Below are 19,510 nucleotides of genomic sequence, written 5' to 3' on the forward strand. Positions count from 1 at the left end.
AAAAAGGATACCAAATTAAAAAAAACGGTCTGTGGGATTGTGCTGATAGGACAGATCATTCTGAAGACAAATTAAATGTATTAGGCATATGAAAAGATACCAGACAAGTGATATTAATAACTAGGTTAGAGTAGATTTTTGGACATACTTTTCATCCAAATTTCTGGGGGTGGGAAGAGAGGAGTTAAAAGCAGTCAAGTCTTACATTGCCTGCCATGAAGTAATTCTGCAGGCTAAACATCAAAACTTATCTTAGCTCTTCACCTTACGAAGGAAGGACAGCTTAGGAACTGTTCTCTTCCTTAAAAAGAAATGCACAGAAAGAGAAAAAACTGATAGAGAACACCTGAGCACAGCAAGCTATTCAGCAATGCCATTTCTATAAACTAGCACATGTGTGAGGATGCAGATTACTGCAAACCCAATCACTTCTGCTTTACTTAAGCTCTATGTGCCGGAAACACACAGCAGTGCCTAAGAGAGAAAGAATCATGTTACCTGGAAATTCCACGCACACAGGCATTTTGGAGGATAATAGCTTGGGTAATATGGACTTGTGATTCTCCCTTCGTAGCCAGTTTCCTCTTTTGTCACTATTGCTTTTCCACACCCTAGGGGAAAAATAAAGAAGGCAAAATTTGGCAAACCTTGATATACTTTCAGTATTTCAAGCATGCTAAAGCATCCAAATTTATCAGAAGTCTGTCACTGCAAAGCTGGACAGGTGAGGAATTATATTTAGCTGGATTCAAGTTGTAAAAAGGGACCCTTTCCAATGATGCACATAGAAAACAAAGGATGTAAAGATCCAGGGATGAGTCCAGGGCTCTGTAAGACCAGAAGAACACACTGTAAAGTTTATGTGTGTTATTTCACTGAAGACAGTTCTGCAAACAAGAAAATCAATCCATGCACACAGCAGTACTACACAGGGACCTCTAGTCTTAAAATGCAGCCAGTTAGAAGTGAAATGGACAACATACTAAACTATTCAGCCTCCTGGAACCCAAAACTTTATTGTATGACCACTCAATGGATTTACAGAATTCATTAAAGATAAACTCATGCATGCAGAGAAACAAAGAAAACCAACCAACTCACAACCCACACTGAACAGAACTTGAAGTTAATTATTATCGAGAATTTATCACACGCTTTTATGATGGTATATTAATGCCTTAATTACTGTCAACATGAAAAGTACACAGCATCTTTTTGAGCAGTTTGAATTTCCTTGCATTGAGTTGTGTGAGATTTTTCTCCTTGTGCTACTAGCATGATATTCCCTGTACTGCTTGTAATTACGATCTCGCCATTTCTAAAGGATTAAAGCAATAAAGTCATGGACTTGATGCACAAACGTTACGGACTCTTTTGTGTTCCTTAGGAGGCAGGGACTGATAGCAAATGGAGACAAAGCAACTGAAGCTTTATTTTCTGAAAGAGTTTTTAATGCTGACATCTTTCCACCTTAACATGATCCCAGAGTCCCAAGGCAGAAGGGAGACCTCTCCTACACCTGAAATAACAGCCCCATCTACTGGCACATTGCAGTCCTCACCAAGTGAATTCAGAGCTGCTTTCAGCCTTTGTTCTCCATACTTCTCAACTAGTCTGATCAGATTACATTACTCAATAGGAAGGCACACAGAAATGCAGAAGGGATGAAGGGGAGACAGGTACCTATAAAAAGAAGAAACTCAGATAACAGAAATCATTTTCCCATAGTCAAGAACAAGATAGACACTTCAGGATCTTAGAAGAAACAATATAATAAACACACTTCCAAACAGAGAACAAACCTACTTTCTTGCGTAATGACTTCAAAATAGCCATGGAATTCCTTTTGCTCCTTTACTTGTGCTGCCTTAAATACTACCAGCATGAGATTATTTGTGGACACAAGTGATACCAATGAGTCAGCTGGTTCACAGGCTCTGAGGAGGAAGAAAGCAGAGCAAATACATAAGCAATCGCTTAAAAATTGAAAAGTTTAACACATTACTCTCACTCTATGCATAAATTTTCCACTGGTTCAGATCTTACCTACTTCAAAGTCCAATCAAATCTCCATGATCTTAAGCACAAAAGTACCTGTTACAAGGCCAGTTAGAAACTCAATATTGGAAATCTTTCTTACAAAAAAGAAAAATCGCAAACATGAAAATGAGTTCTATGAGATAATGACTTTCAGCCTTCACTTCAGTAAAAATAAATGAAGCCAAAATTAACGAAAAGCTGGAAGAAAGAGAAATCTTATTAGACCAACAGTTTTACCTTCTTGTTGGGGAGTGAGAAAGACAAGAAAGCTATTCTTCAAGTCAGAAACTAACTACTTGAGCCAATCAAGTGGTCTCATTAAAAGAAAAAATACTTTCCATATGCATTACTTAGCAGAGATCTTCAGTCCTCTATAGATACTAACATGTAAGTGAACACCATCCAAGTCAATTAGAGATACAGATTAGTACAGGACAGCTCTCAAAAAGGACTGAAAAGCCAAAGCTCTGGTTTTGAGGCTTTTACACAGATTGAAATGCCAGAGAAAAGGGCTTCAGGGGTGAAAACACTGAGCTTTTGTCTGCTTCATGGAGGTGCTGTTGTTTCCTTTTGGCTGTGGAAAATCGTATGGAATCAATTATCAGGAATTTTAAAGAAAAAGTCCCCAAACAAGCATAATGGATCATTAAAGAGAGAGAAGAAAAAGAAAAAAGTAATAGTCCACATCCCTCAACCCATCACAGGTTCAAGTCAAGATTTTTATAACCCTCTAAACAAATAGAGCAGATAAAAAAAGCACTGAATTAGTGAGTGCCAGTAAGTGAAAATCACGAGACTTAGTTTCAGAACTTCAGTCTTTATCTGAAACGCACTAATCTTCACACAGAATAGTTTGCTTAAGGGAGAAAATTTTGACATTCTCTTTCAGTCAGCATCTGTTTCCTGATAAGAAACAGAAAATTTTGCCCAGTAACATGCAAATTTTTCATAGTTCTGTAGCTGGGTGAAGATGGACTCCAGTTGAAAAAGAGAAAAAATTGAAGAAAATTTTCCCTTTTATTAGCAAATTTTGTTAGGTGTTGAGTAATACATGAAGATCAGAGCAATTTTAACAAAACCAAACTAACAAAAAAAATGAAGATGACAGGTCTTCAGAGAAAAAACAAATAGTGTCAATTAATTCTTAAAAGAAATTTATACTCACTGGTAGAGTATCTTATCTTTTATTGGCATCAGAGAGTCATAAATGGTGAGCGAGTCAGTGATGCAGTTATCTGCTTCAATCTGCAGGGATACTATTGAAAGGCGGATAAGGTGGCCCACAGATGCAATTAGCTTAAAATAGCAGATTGTTCCCTCTGAGGTAGCCCGTGCATCCAGAGGAAAGTGCTCATGCAGTCGGTCAGCATAGAGATCATACATGCAATTTGTTCCTGTGAAAATGTCACATTTTCAGCACTGTCTGCAATCACTCCAAAACTCCTAAATCCACACGGCATTAAAACAAGAAATCCTAAAACTTGTGTTAAACTAAGGCAAAATATGAAAGCACATCTAACTTAGAAAACAAAGTAAAAATAGAATCATAGAGTGGTTTGGGTTGTAAGAGATCATCTAGTTTCAAACTCTCTGCCATGATGGGGAAACCTTCCACTCAACCAGGTTGCCCAGAGCCCCATCCAGCCCAGCCTTGGACACTTCCAAGGGGCATATACAGCTTTTCTGGGCAACCACCCTTACAGTAAAGAATTTCTTCCTACTCTAAACACAAATCTACCCTTTTTCAGGCTAAAGCCATTCCCCCTTGATCTTGTGAAGTGTCCCTTCCTGGCTTTGTCACTCACTGTTTTCATCTCAGTTACAACTCTGTGGTCAAAGAACAGTCTATTCATAAAAGTACAGAGAATGGCCAACAGTGCTGTAATTCAGTTCTTGCAGGGTGTTTGCACTAAAGCAATGCCATTTTGTACAGTTTGCAGCTGAAGTTCTGCGGAGCCTCTAGAGGATAAATTACTTAATTCTTCACTAGGAGATACTCATCTACTTTCAAAGCATAAATGAACTGCTTTCCCCTATGAACATCAGGATATTTAAAATACATAAAATAAAATCAAAGCAAAAATGCAGTTTGTTGGGGGTTAGGTTTGTTCCTTCTTTCTCTAAAGAATTTTTTCCCCATAAGTTACCAAGGAGACGAAGTGTTGGATACTTGAGAGTACTTAACCGAAACAAAGAGGTGGACAAAGTTGGAAGGGGGAGATAATGCAGGTAAAAGACAGAGCTTGAAGCAGCTGAGGGCTCTTCTTTTTCCGGCATTCGGGGAGAGAGAGAACGGCTGTTGCTGGCTGGAGGAGTTTCACTGTGGCCAAAGGGATCCAGTCCTGGGAAATCTACTATCACCGGTTCAGCCTGAATCCTGAGTTTTTTCTCTGCCACCCGCGGCTGGGCCGCCCCTGCCTCGCCTTCGGCTTCTTCGGCGCTGCTCCTCTTGCTGCAGCGTGACCCTGCACCCCCTGCGCTGCCGGGACACCCTGCCATCCCAGCTACCAGCCCGGGACTTTTCCACTGTTTCAGCTTGGTGCTCTGAGGATCCTGCAGGGACACTGAAACCAAACTGCCCTGGGTTTTGTGAAACAAAGCCCTCAAGGTTCTTGGTACTGTTTTCGTTTGTTATTAATGCTGTAGTTGTTTGGTGGGCTTTTTTTTTGTGTTTGTTTGCTTTGTAATACATACTAGTAAAGAACTGCTCTTCCTATTTCCCAAATCTTTGCCTAAGAGCCTCTGATTGTAAATTTATAATTGAAAAAGAAAAAAAAAAAAAAAAAAAGGGTGTGTGAGGTTTTACACTCTCCATTCCAAAGGAAACTCCAGTTGTTTTTTTTTATTACCTGGCAGATACCTGTCTTCCCAAACCAAGACACAGTTGCATATCTGTATCCCTGCAGCTTTTTTAATTGATCAAATGTCGAAGTTCTCAATGTTTTATCATGACATGGGCTAGAAGTGCTAGCAACAAATTCAGATTCACCAAGTCCTTCAGTTTGGAAGGGACTTTTCTTGCTGAACATTCTGATCAAAGCAGGATGAAAATGAATTCAGATCAGGACTTTGTTCTGCACAGTCTTGAAAATTTTTGCAGCATTAGAAAACACCATTAGAAATGGAAATACTGTGAAATAAAAGTTATGTGACCTACCCTACACAACATTTATTTAAAAGGGTATAAATTTGTGTCATAATTTAGACAAGGATAAGAAGAATATTACCTTACTTGAACCCAATTTTCCAATTAAGCTGAAACAACTGCAATTTCCAAATAAAATATATTGAGGTCTTTACTTCAATTCAACACTGCAGCTTGCAGTCAGCAAAAAGCTTAGGGAATTTTTGTTTGATCATATCTAAAACTCTTAACATAGCTCTTTGAAAGGTGAGAAGGAAGGAAAATGCAAATTAGGGAGAATAAGATCCAAAGTGAATATTTGCATTAATTTCTGCCTATTACAAACATAAGTGTCTGAAATAGTTACCATCATGGAACACCAGTTAGAGCACTGTGAAAGTTTACTACCAATTGTTGACTCAAATTAAATGTTGACCTTTTGACCAGTAGTTAATCAAGACAGGAAGTGGCAGGCTTTGTCCAGCTTCCACTTCTAAATTACAATCTTGAAATTAATGTTATGGATGTTTATGAACAATCTGTAAAGGGCGCATCCCATTTATATGAATTACAGTTTTAACTATTAAAAGCTTTGTTTAAGCTATTGTTCTTCCTTCTTCCTTGTTCTTATCTCTTCCCAATAACATTGTTTATAATAGTTATTTTTGCTTATTTAGTCACCCTAAGCAGAGCCAATTTCGATCATGAGCTCTAAAATTATATAACTGCCACTATTCCTACTATGTAATTATTAATGAGATAAGCTTGCTGCTGCTATGGAGCACAGTCAAGAGAATTCAGAGCTGACTCTAGAACTACAAGTAGTTCAAGCATGCTGGTTTGAAACCAAAGCTGGATAAAGTCTTTACCCAAGCAAACTCAGCACAGCCAGATGTTATGGCAATGCAAGAACCTCACATCAGCTAAATGACCACAGGTCCCTTCTCCAGCACCAGTCTTCAATAAATCTGCACTCCAGTCTGTGCCTGAACCAACCACTGGGTGCATCTCCGTATCCAAAGTTAACTCAATTGCTCTCAAAATACACGTGCCAATGCTCATTTTTTTTGTGCTGCTGCATGTTCACTTTCACCTCTACATCATATTCCATACTCCTAAACAGACACAACCAAAGAACCCCAACAAAAAAACCTGCACCAGCATAAGATTCCCAACTACTGTGGTCATCCATATTGTTTATCGCCAGAAACTCTATTACATACCCACTCCATGCTTCCCACAGATACCAGCTGACACCTGTGGGTGCCTATACAAAGTCTCTGAAAGATGTCTAGAATGTGGCAGGTCATCCTTCTCCCTTTGTGTGAAAGATACCATGTAAGTCCTAAAAAGCCTTAGGAACAATATTTGTCTTCCGCTTTTCTTAATTTCTTCTGTTTTAGGGACTGCACTCTGGAATAAATTGGAACCAAGTTCCAACTGTGCTAATTTCTCCACTCTAGAACACTGAACTGGGTAATGAAATTGCTATGTAAGTAAACACCAATACTTAAAACTATTTACAGAAATAAAATGCACGTAATGAGATGCAATAGAAGCCAATATTGTTATGCTTTGCAGTTTAAGTTGGGAGGCTTAAAACAAATGAATGCTGTAGCAAACTTGACTTGAGTTTTGAGAAATTATGGGCTGTTAGCAATCTAAACATTGCAAACCCTGGCCCATGCTCTGTGACCTGAAGTCTTCCTTTGGACCTCAGAACTAGGAGAGCTTGACTTGGCTACATTGCAAAAGTAGTTGTTTGATTCTGAGAAAAACAGGCAAGTTAAAACCTTTGCAAGGTAACAGAAGTGAAAATTGCAGATAGAAGTGCAACAAAATGTCTCAGGAAAGAAAAATACAAACACAGAAAGCTATAAAGCCCTTGAAAAACCAAACCAGTGCAACTTCTCAGGATGAAGAGTCAGTCTGTGTCAAGGAGCAAGGGAGGCCAACACATCCCCAGCTGATAACTGCTGGCCCAACAGTCTTAGCAGGTGTCTGCATCAGAGGTGCTGTACTATTGCTCAGCCTAGTAGCACATTTTTTCTAGGTACCTACTCCATGTACTAGTGAAGGTATATGTACTGTAGTTTTGACCTGCTTGTTCAGTGCTTTGCACACTGGAAAAGAACCCTTCTGGGAGGCTTACAACATGAAAGCAAGCAGGTGTACAAATAGTGCCTCCCACAACCCTGGCAAAACTCAACTGCCTAAAGTAACTACTGTTAGGGAATTCATTCAAAAGAATAACTCACCTTGGAGAAAAGGGGGTTAAGGTGGATAAAGGATGGAAAAAAGCATTGTTCTTGTTCAACATATTAAATTCATTACTGTTCAGTTTAGAAAAGGGTAATTGACTGGTCAACACAATGAATAGCAAATACCTGATTTAGTTTGTTTCCTACTATGTCACCAGGTACATCCAAAAATTTACCAGGCAGATGAAAGGTAGATAATTTCTGTATTTCTTACATGCATGATTCTTGGTCATTCTTTTAGTAAGTCAGGACGTAAATGCCAAGGCTGAATTTCGGCCTCTTAAATTACTGAACAGCATCTTTAAGTCCAAGTAATGAACTAAAACCTTTGTTCTTCACCTCCCCTCTGCAGGAAGCTGCAAAAAGGGTGAATTACCTGTTCCCGTTGTTGACCAATAATCTGACCGAAGACCTGCTGCATAGAAAAAGAGTTGTGTGAGTCTTCTTGTTTGCCTGAAATCCAGAATTCAGGGTTTAATTCAATCACACCTCAGTCCCAACACTGAATACACGGGACAAAACACTTCTCTCAGTAAGGGGGGGTTGCCATAGCCTCCTTCATTTTGAAAATTGTGCAAGCAGCTTTGGAGGTGAGGCAAGAAGAGACTGTATGGCAATGGAGCAGCCAAAGTCAATTGAAGGACTGAGACAGAGGTACCCAGGAGGTCATTTGCTCATCCTTGGCCACAAAGTCTCTCAGCTTTCAGTTTGACGGAACTGTTCTGTCTGATGTCCTTAGAATGGAAAATCATTAAACATTTTGTAGCTAAATACATTAAACATGCTTGAATCACATGTTGTGAGTTTGTTCCCCAGACAGGAATGGTACAGGAGTTATTTAACAAATGGGTAGCTTTATAATCTGTTTTTGAATCTTTAATAAAGGAATGATAAGAGTCTCATTTTCAGTGAAGTGACCCACCTTAACCCTTTCTCTTTTTATGTTTTTAAAATCACAGATTAACTCAAATCTGACTATGAACATAAGCACTCCCAATACAGGAAGTTTTGCAATCACTGTTTACAAGGACAATTTGTACTTTGATTTGACCTCAAATCTCATTTTTATTTTCCTTCTCTCTTTTTTTCTTATTAAAATTTTAGTACTAGAAGCTAGAGATGTATTATCAAGATTTTAGTTTATTTATAGTATTTGTTGCTCCAAGGTAAAAACGTTTGCTTAATGAAGTGTATCCTCGCGGATATGGATATGTTATGGTTATGACTAACCACTTAGGACAATGGAATCCATGTCAACTGCAAGGCCTTGAAGACTTCCCACCGAAGTCCGGTTAATGATACTTGTCTGAATGGAATCCTTTAAAATGGCAGCAATACAATCCTCACACAGCACTTGCCCCTTCGCCTGTGGTACCACAAATACGATCCAGAAATGAATAAGAAGGCCTCCATTGTTGTTGTTACTGAAATAAAGAGCTCAGATTATCATCCTGTTCTCTGAAGACTAGACTCTTAGCCCAAGCTTCTGAAGTACAAATTCAGAAGTGCATGGCTCATTTCCATATTTTATAATTAGTTTAACCCACTGAATGTATGTTTTCCCCTTAAAAAAAACCAACCCAAACAAACAAGACAAACCCCAAAACACCCTCTTCACATCCAGCTGGGAATATTCAGTAGGCTGATTTCCTGAGGGCTCCTAACTTTTGTGATCTATGGAAATCACAATGTCTACACATGAATTAGAGCTGGACTATTTCCTAAAGATCAAAACAGAAATAGGAGAACAGAAAGTAGAATTATCATCTCCAGAAATGCAGAGCTCTGCATTGGTATATATCTCACCCTGCACTGTCTACTGCAGTATGTAGGAAATGATTCCTAGACTATTTAGGTAACACATTAGAGGCCATGTATGATCACACTAATGTCTACCTCCTTAGTGGGGAGAAAGACCTTTAAATCAAACACAGCCTAGAAACCTCCAGTTTCTGAACCAAAACTGTATTTGGTTCAAGACAACTGAAATAGCTAAACTTTTAACATTAGCTGCAAACATTAATATTAGAGTAAGAACATTTTATTGCATAGAGATTTCCTACTTCTTCAGTAGTTTTATTCCAATAACATTACTTACAAAATATGTGAAATTTAGTCAATAACACAGAGTTGTGCTCCAACAGCATGTTTAAGTGCTTAAACTTCTGCATGAGCCAAAGGATCACCAAATCTCTTTATTGACACAATTTCTGTTCATCTTGCATTGTATTTCTGGCAGACATGGAACTGTTTATGTGACTTCAGCTTACCCTTACTTTTTTTAAGTGAATTGGTATAGGTTATAAACCTATTCTGCTATCAGTTCAAGTACGTAGCAAAGCCACTGAAACATAACCATTAAAAATAAGCTTGTCTTGTGATCTTATTTACAGTATATACTACCCAGCAGAAAAGCAATTACATCAACCCTGGTTTTACCTGACTTCTGAGACTGTAGACTGCTTATAAAATTTGGAGAAAGAAGAAGTTGTGTAGACCAAGTTCATCTGAAAGAAAAAGTATAAAGATTTAGCATTCTGAAAATCAGTCACATGTACAGATGCTATATGCCTAGACTTTCCTAGGAACAACCTATTTTCCACCAAGATTATGCAACATGCACACACTTTCAGACATACATCAGCCAAGCTAGGCAGAACAGGAGATGAACAGACCAGCTCTTCAATGCACCCATAACAAATCAAATATTCCCAGGAAACATCAAATATTCTGCCCATAGCCAGCTGACATATACAGTAATGCTCTTTCCATATAAATGAATTTTGAAAAAGGTGCACATCCTTCGCCCAGAAAATCCCAAACACAGAGGGCTTCTCTATCCTGATGCTAAAACTTAAAGCCAAACTTAAAGAAATGCGCGCACACTCACAACACTTTTTTTGTGTTGTTACTAAGGTGCAGTGAACAGCACATACCAGAGTTTTTCCCAAGAATCACAGAAAGACTGAGATAGGAAAAGGCCTCTGGAGAGCATCTAGTCCAATCCCACTGCTAAAAGCAGGGTCAACTATGCTACGTTGCTCAGGGCCATTTCCAGTTGATTACCTTCAAGAATAGAGACTCCACATCTTCTCTGGATGAGAATCCCAGTGCTTGATTCCTCTCACAGCTAGGAATTCTTGCACTTAGATTAATTTGAGTCTATTTTCTTCAGCAACAGCTTAGTATTAACGTATTTCTTTCCAATACACACAGAGTAAAACGTGGAGAAGCAAAATTTCTGCCTGTTCCCCGCCAAAGGACTGCCTTTGGGAAAAGCAAGCTCCTGATACTCCCTGTTGCTGGGCTGTGATAGTAGTAGTGTGACAATAACTTTTCCTCTCCCCCTCCTGTTCAAAGCCACAAGGTGGCACGTACCTCAAGCTGTTCAGACCTCACTGCTGCTTTATGATTAAAACTAATACGCAAAGGACTATGACACAGAATGTTTCAAAGGCTGTAAAAATCACATCCACATTAATCCCTAACTTTCATAGTTTGAAACAGGAAGTTTAAACAATAATTTTAAGGGCCTAAATAAGGTGGGTAGAGCTCAATCTTTCTCCAGATTAAGGTACAAGGGATTTTATGTATTACTGTTACTATCAAATGGAAAGAACCTATCTTGAGAGATTTTTCTACTACCACATGGGGTCTCCTCTTCTGCCTAGCTGCTCTGGGCCGGCAGCCATTAACAAAAGGGCTTTGAGGAGAACAAACAAAATCCCAAACCCCCCACTTCCCTACTAAACAATTTTAGTCAATAGTTAAGGTTCCTAGTTTCAGCAATGCAAAATCCATTGATGAGTTCAGCCAAAGTTTACAGATAAAAAATAAATGTAAAATAAAGTAATGTTCAGGTAGGAGGTGGTGACACTGGCAGCTCAATGCCTTCTGTCTGTTGCCTCTCTCCACTATGTAAAACAAGGGCAGGATGCTCCGGAACAAGAGCAAGACACAGGGAATACAGGACATTAGAGCTGCTCCATGGAGAGCGGGGAAGGGTAATATCCTGCACTGGTTACCCAAAAGAACTTTAAGAATTAATATGCAGGACTTAGAAAGAGCTGGAAAACAGGAACATTAGTTCACATTATAAAATGACAAAAACTTAGTAATTATTGAAAAAATTCTTGTATCTAACATTACTTTCTTTTGGGTTTTTTTAGCAGTCTTCATAGAGTCGCTTGAGTTCTTCTGTGGACAGTACTGCAGTTCCCGGCAATAACGTAGTTTTGCTCCCTACACCCAATGTCTTTAAAGTCAAATTCCCTTTTAACCAAGATTCCCACCCTTTTCTTCCCGCTGTAGAGCAGCTATTGATCCAGAGTTCTATTTCTGCTTTGACTGATGCAAGGTGTTTGGGAAGAATAATGGTCTTTAGAATACCGAGTCTCAGAAAGAAATGTAGATATGTTTCTGGTCCTTAGGGTAATTATAGATGCTTTAAGGCAGAAGATACCAGTGTAAATGCAAAAGATTTCATCTGTTTGATGTCTCAAAAGTGGCATTTGAGTTTAAGGACTTTTGTAGAATTTTAGTCATAGATCATAATTTATGGGTGAAAGGATGGAAAATTTTAATTCAAATGTATGAACCAGATCTGTTCAAAACTCAGTTTGTGATTAACAAGCAGTCAGTTCCTTCACACCTCCAGACAGCCACTTGCACATAATCCTCTGAGAGGGAAGGGGTAGAAGAACACCACGGCAGCCTCAATGGCATCTGAACATCACTTGTTCACAGCTCTGATCTTTTTTGCTAACCAAGCAGCCCACCCATCTTACCACATGCTGCACAGTCTGTGCCATAGAGAGGAATTCTTTTGACTCTTTCTGCCTATATTCTGGAAGAAACTCTATGTTGGCAACACGAAACAGTCCAACAAAATACAGTGCATCTTTATTTTCTGCCTGAACTGCAAGAAATAGAGAAGACAGCCTTTTAAAAATAACAATGAAGATTTTTAATGAAATTTGAAACAAAGTTAATGTATTTGGCCTAATCTACTTTCTAGTTTGAAACAACTATCCAAAGAACACTACACTTTTATAGCCAAACTGCTCTAGATGTGTATCAAATTATGGTTAATTGAGCTTCTGTAACCTACACACAAGATAAGATACCACCATACAAACAAGCTAGCATAACTAAAGGCAGTATCAACATTCAGATTCTGGAGCGTCCCTAAGGTATCTTAGGCAGTATTAGCATCAGGGGCCTAAAGAGGAAAACATAGCCTTTAAGGCTCAATTACACACATATTTCTTTTACTCCCATTTTACCTCCTTAAATCTATTCTGAAAAATTAAGGACTTACCTGAACTTCAGAAGGCCAAAAAACACAGTGGAAGGCAAAATTTCTGAGGAATCAAGCTCATAAAAACCTGTCAGGTCTGTGCAAATCAGCTTGCACATTAAAATATTTTGCACAATGTTGAAATAAAGTCACGCTCCCTAAAGCAAATTTTCCTAATTACTTGTTAAGTCTCAGCAAAGACAAAAGTTTTTCAGACCCCATTTTAAAATTTCCAAATTTACTTTAGAAACAGCCTTCAGGACAACTGTGATCCTAAAGTAATCTGACAACATTATTGGCAATAATGATATATGGAGTTGGCATGAACTTTCAGCAACTCACCAATGAAGAGCCACAGTAATGTCCAGGTTACAACTCCTAAAATGAATAGAATGAGGGTAAAGAGAATTATTTTGTTTTGAAAATTCCATAGCAACTTATCTTTTTTCTTCAGTTTGTCATGCTTTTTCCTTGCCAGAATCCTCTTTGCCAACTTGTCTTCTGCAGATACCATTTGGACTGAAATGTTGGCTGCCTAAAATAAGGTGAAAGACAACAAAAAATGTGTAATTTTTCTAGCAGGAATTGACTGATCAACAAGTCTCAACCAATTCGTTCCTCAGAGAAAAGTCTCTACCTCCTTTAGGCTGTGGAGCAGTGAGTATGGACAGGCTCTTCCTGCATATCTAGCTCCCTCTGAGAAGTTACCTCCAGTGAACCTCAGCACAGGTCTTGCTTAGATGGGACCTACACAAAATCATCACCTGGGTATCCAAATGCTTGACAGATTATTTTGAACTACAGTTCCAAATTCTCTAAGCTGGATCCAAAATATGTCCTGACCATCTCATCAAGAGAAAGACAGCATGACCATTTCTATTGCAGGAGTTTCCACTTCCTGTAAGGTATCTACAGCTTGTCTGTTCTGGAAAGCCCATTTGTACCAGATACCACCATCACCCCTCAGGCATTTTCCTCTGCAGAAGATAATCAACACATTTAAGCAGACAAAGAAACGTTTATCACTTGCTGCTGGCACAGTAAGACTGCCTGAAGAAATCTCTGGCACTTCATAAAATTCTCTCTTTGGGTATCTCCTGTCACAGTTAAATGGTTTGTTGTCAGATCAGCTAGAGGTTCAATCACCTTTCTCAAGTCAATTCATTGTCTTTATCTCTGAAGAGTTCAGCTGGAAAATTCCTGGATCACTCAGAGTATTACTGACCAAGTGCACTGGATATGAATACAGTTTTAGCTGTTACACCCAGCTGCACTAGAATTAAATTACAAGAAAAAAACCAAAAACCCCACAAGAAAACCCACCATGCATTTCCTCCTTACATAAAAATTATACCATAAGTTAGATAATATTGCAACATAAACAAGGAGCATGCAGGAAAAATACTCTAAAAACATGTTGATGCCAGTGAGAGGGGAAGCTCTCAAGGAGCGGCCTTAGGAAGCTGTGGGTTGTCCATGACTGAAGGTGTTGACAAATACCAGCCAGCAATCAGCAGCAAGGGTTTTAGTGCACAGTCCTCTATGAAGCACAAAGTCTTGGACAAAATTATGTGGCTCAGGAGCTCATGTATACGAGGATTAAACCAAACTTCATAATTTTAAAGATGAAGACCAAAAGAAATAGGTCTTTTTCCTTGTTTTTGGAACATCTTGATTCATTTTAAGGGTCTCTTCAAAGGGCCTCTTCCCTCACCTTCCTTTCCGCACAGCTGAATTTATACCACTTAGAGGGCTCTGTAAATGGTACATTATTTCTGAGCAGTGCAAACCAAAAAGCTCTGACAACAACCAGTGATAACTGCTCTATGATTTTCTCAAGATGCTGACAGCCTCACTCAGAGGGGAAAAAATGCTGTCCCATCACCTATATACCCTTCTGTTCCCACACAAAAATACATTGAGGAATTCACAATCACACTAGAAGAGACACACTAAACAGCAGAGCCCCCAGCTTGGGCAGATGTTCCCTGCGCTCAATAGACCCTTTTTAGCCTCTGCAGAACTACAGCAGGTAGATGATGAGGAGAAAGGTGCAACAAGATGATCATCTATTCACCAGCACTGCATTGTTTGAAGCCTCTCAGAAGGTAGCCTACAAAGAGCGTGTGGTCTGTTGTAAACTAAAATTTGTGGGCACAATAGTAATTTTTCATCTCTACTAATTATATTACACTTGATGAGACAGAAGACCATGAAAGTCAGGAAGGAACCAGCTGAGAATTTCACACTTGAGTTTTCAGTGTGGGATGCCAAGTTTAATACAGTGGCTACAAAAGCTCTGGGCTGATGCAGCTTGACACACAGGAAATGACAAGCACAACTGCCAGCCATTTGCAAAAGTAGTGTTGTGAAATAACATACAGTAAGTGCTTCTTTCCTTTTGCTCAACAGTAGGAGACTCCCATCTGTGTTTTGGGTCCATCAAGATAAGAGAGATGTTGATAATCCAGAGTGATTCCAGGGGAAGATCACAGAGGTAAGGAGCTGAAGAATATGATGTACAGTGAAAAGCTGAGAGCCTTGAGTAGTTCAGCAGGAGACAAGAAGGCAAAGACAGTGTGAGTAAATCTAATTATAGACTTCCATATCTAAAGTGAGCTATAGAGAAAACAGAGCCACATTTTTCTCACTTGTGCACAGTGAAGAGAGAGCCACAACAGTCACATGTAGCAGCAGCGGACATTCCAGCTAAACTGCAGGAGAGAAGAATGGATTTCATCACAAGGGCCATGCACCTCAGCCATGCCCAGAGAGGTCAGGGAATCCCCACGCCTGGAGTTATTCAAACCTCAGAGGATCAATGTTCCAAGATATATGTTCTTGTTTTGATGTTATCTCTGTTCTTAAAAGAATCAAAAACCTGAAGAAGTCTTCACCAATACATTTTTTGATACGTTTCTCTGATATTATGTACTAGCAGTATTATCAAGAAGAGACCTCTATGTATCCTCAGAGCAAGCATAAGAAACATTCTCACAAATTTCCTGCTGGTCCTGTAGTTAAATACAACAGATAGCAATTTTTGATCTCAGAGTGGAGGATGTTCTAAGAGGAGAAGAAAACTTGGTAATAAGTAATAAAAAGTAGAGCTAAAAGACTAAGTATGACCCTCTACAATTTCCTCAAACAAAATCTTTAAAGAAAAAAATGGAACATTTCAGATTCATGTCTTCTATCAAGGTAATTAACTGCACTTGTTTTGTGTGCTCTCCACTTGATGTACCCATCTTCTGTATTTTCTACAAACCTGAGTCTCTTCAAGGATGAAAATGAACGTTTGTTTGTTTAAAACTGTGGATTGTCACACAGTTCCTTTATACACTCAGGTATTCAGCAGGCCAGCTTGAGGCAGCTCAATGAATGCTGAATTCTGACATCTACAATTCTGGTCACTTTCATGAAGATTCCCACAACAATATTTTATATTAAGATTTTCTCAATGTAATTCTTTTTTGTGGCTCTAGACCTAAACAGACAGATTTATTATTAAAAATTAAATCCTGTCAAGTATTGTTAAAAATTACTCAAAGTAAACTCTGGATATATAAGTGGGCACTTGAAAAAACTGATGTCTTCATTGCATTGACTGTAGTCCTCACCTTATTTTTTTTAAAGCAATTCATGTATCAAGCTTTCCATGACAAAGTTCTCTGTTATATGGGATTCATGGAAATATTGAATGCTGTGTGTTACATTACCAATATTTCCATGTTTTATTAATTTACCATCAACATTTTATAGTAAGGAAAGTGACAGCAAAGTTAAGCTGCTCCCTTCCCTCAATAAGTACTATAATTCTCAATGCAGCTTTCCTCTCTACTGCAGCTTAGTTCTTGTATTCTAGAACTGGTTTCCAGCTAACATTGCAATTTGACTATCACCATACAATAAATTATTTAATTACATCTTTGTCATGAGTTAGCACTCATGACAATCCCCTTTTTTATCTTCTCTGGGAAAAGCAAAACACTTTGCCTCCTTTAATGATGCCTTTCTTGCCTAGAAGTTAACTTCTTTTTGGAAAAACATGTTGCATGACACCAATATAAGCTTTTATGTTGTCACACTGACATGTCCATTATTTCAATTGTCTGAAAATACATAATATTAGCAATCCAGAGATAAACACATGTTGGCATTTTCAGACTGAGAAAACTATACCAAATCTAAATATCAGGTTAAGTTTAATACTTGAGAATTAGATCACAAGACATCTAGTAATGTCAAGAAGTACAGGAAATCAAGAATGTTTAAGTCACCTACTTACACTTACTTCATCTTCAGGTTTAGCTGTTGGGGGATCATTTTTTTCATCCATTTCAGCAGAATTCATTTTATGACTTGTCCAAGCTGAGAAAGAGCCTTGCACCTTTTCTCAGGCACCCCTTCTGCTTATGAAGCTGAAGACAGCTAATTGCAATGTCCAGGACCAAAAGAAGCATCAATTTACTTCAATGAGTTTCCAATTGTAATCTCATCTGCCCTACTGCACCTTTGTTAATGTTAGAAGGCTGCTATGATGTAACTTTAGACTTCGAATTCAGACTGGATAAAACAAGCTTTTCATGGTCTTTATAATGTTGAAATATTAAAATACAAAACTCCAGTGCTAAAAATCTATATATCACTGATCCTTATGGGTCCTTTCCAATTCAGCATATTCTATGATTCTGTGAAAATGTCACAACGTTAGTTACAGGAACAAGAAAAGTGGCAAGTCAAATATAAAAATGAAGGCAAAAACATGCTAAAATAAGGAAAAGAAATATAAGCACCCTAAGTAAAAGTGTTGAAAACTGCAAATAACAACTGCAAATCAAGATGAGCATTTGGGCTCTCATCTAAAATTTTGTAACTTACCTGTCGAACATTCAAATTTGCTTATTTTATTGTAACTGAAAAATAAACTACTCCACGCAATTATTTCCTATCGTAAAAATAGATCAGGCTTCAAACTGAGAATCCTTTTTGTAATCAGATGCAGGAAGTCACTTGTATTATAACAGTTCCGTCCTATTGCCTTTGTTAATTAAATATTTATAGAGGATGTAAACCAGTACTTTCACCAATGGATGCTAAGTATAGAGCTGTCTTTCCTTTTAAGTGATTAACAATCTCAATGCCTTCCTTGGGTCAATTGCAGAAATGGTACTTGAGATAGACAAATATTATTTAAAGAATAACCCTTCTATTAATTTATCTTTGAAGACAGAAAACCTAGACTAGCAATAAAAAAAATAAAAAGCAGGGAAAAAAGTACTACAATAGAGGTATAGAATAGAACAGAAAAGATGTAGTCAGAACTCGTAGCAAGTGAGCTCCAGCTGTGATCTATGCTCTGTCCACATAACCAGCAATAAATTACTTCAACTACAAGGCAAACAATCCTACAGTTAGATAATGTACTAGCAAACTAAACATTTCTTATCAGGAGTCCTCTTTGGCTAATGCCCTGAAGCACAGTAATTACGTCTTCAGTCCTTGCTGCTTGATCTAGAACTGCAAGGTATTCTAAGCATATGAAGTGATATGTTAAGTTCTGGGCCATATTAAAGCTTAGCAGCATAGGAAGGTCTGTCCATGTACTCCATATTACTATGTTTAATTGCTTCGAAGTTCCTCTTTTTTTGTTTTGTTTTGGGGTTTTTTTGTGGTTGTTTTTTTTTTTTTTAATTTAATTTTGCTTAACTTTTAGGGACTGTTCTGGTCTCTTAAAGTGCTCATGTAACTCCCCAAAGTCTCTCACTGGCCCATGCACAGGGAGTTACTATGCTGTAAGTGCTATTTCCGAAGCTAGTCTATAGACTAAAAGAGCATTGACAGGTAAGTCACCCTGCACTACTCAGGGTTTGGGAGGTGAAAGGGTGTGGGCAAGCAGAAAAGCAGCAAGCACAGAAGTGGGACTGGGAAAGCAGGGAGGAACAATGTTGTTTCAATGTTTGCTTTCTATTTTCCCACTACCCACATTAATACTTCAATTTCTATTTGAATTTGCAATAAATTCAGTAAAACAACCTGAAAGGGCTGTTGGCTTTAAGTGGGTATGAAAGTACTGGTATTAAGCAGCTTGATTTTCATCTTCTGTAAGCAGTGCATAAGAAAGCATGGCTCTTAACCTCTTTCTGTCCCAAATCAATCTTTGGTGCATTCTCCCCTACACAGACAACCACTCCTCTCCCTTTCCACTCTGGGAGATGGGCAATGCAGTTTGTCCTAGGATGGAAACACCAGGTATTTGCAGGAGGAAAAGTCTGGATGCTCATGTCATTAATGCATTCCAGAGATGGGGAAGCTGCGATGTTTGGACTGGCATTGGTGCACGCTGGCTTGCAAAAGGGTATATCAAATGCCACTGGAGACCAAGCAATCTTGGCAAACTGATGTCAGACACACAGACATAGAATCACACAGAATCACTTCAAGAAAGAGTCCAACTCATGCCCTAACACCTCAACTAAACCATGGCACCAAGTGCCATACCCAGTCTTTTTTAAAATATATCCAGGGATGGCAACTCCACCACCTCTCTGGGCAGAACATTCCAGTACTTTATCACTCCTTTGGTAAACACTTTTTCCTAATATTCAACCTATATTTCCCTTGGCACAGCTTAAGACTGTGTCCTCTCATTCTGTCACTGGCTGCCTGGAGAAAGAGACCAACCCCCATGTGGCTACAGCCACCCTTCAGGAAGTTGTAGAGAGCGATAAGGTCACCCCTGAGTCTCCTCTTCTCCAGGCTAAACAACCCCAGCTCCCTCAGTCA

The 19,510-nt window shown here is 38.6% G+C and overlaps 1 protein-coding gene across 5 annotated transcripts in view; it reads right to left on the reverse strand.

Annotated features, from left to right (window-relative positions):
• The window catches only part of TMPRSS7 (transmembrane serine protease 7), a 45,701-nt gene that overhangs the window by 16,022 nt on the left and 10,169 nt on the right, over positions 1–19,510 (reverse strand). For 2 of the 5 annotated variants that reach the window (XM_066174855.1, XM_066174849.1), the window contains exons 2-9: positions 13,067–13,259; positions 12,213–12,343; positions 9,865–9,932; positions 8,656–8,849; positions 7,802–7,840; positions 3,206–3,434; positions 1,807–1,937; positions 499–611 (exon numbers count right to left, since the gene is read on the reverse strand). In XM_066174855.1, coding sequence (XP_066030952.1) covers positions 499–611; positions 1,807–1,937; positions 3,206–3,434; positions 7,802–7,840; positions 8,656–8,849; positions 9,865–9,932; positions 12,213–12,343; positions 13,067–13,238 — 1,077 coding nt within the window. In that variant the 5' untranslated portion in view covers positions 13,239–13,259. Of the gene's footprint in view, positions 1–498; positions 612–1,806; positions 1,938–3,205; positions 3,435–7,801; positions 7,841–8,655; positions 8,850–9,864; positions 9,933–10,491; positions 10,560–12,212; positions 12,344–13,066; positions 13,260–19,510 lie in introns of those variants that run through there. The other 3 variants (XM_066174862.1, XM_066174870.1, XM_066174877.1) reach the window with 3 other exon arrangements.

The sequence above is a fragment of the Chamaea fasciata genome, unplaced genomic scaffold, assembly GCF_029207755.1.
Source record: "Chamaea fasciata isolate MVZ Bird 193981 ecotype frontalis unplaced genomic scaffold, bChaFas1.0.hap1 SCAF_2, whole genome shotgun sequence".
Taxonomy (NCBI): Eukaryota; Metazoa; Chordata; class Aves; order Passeriformes; family Sylviidae; genus Chamaea; species Chamaea fasciata.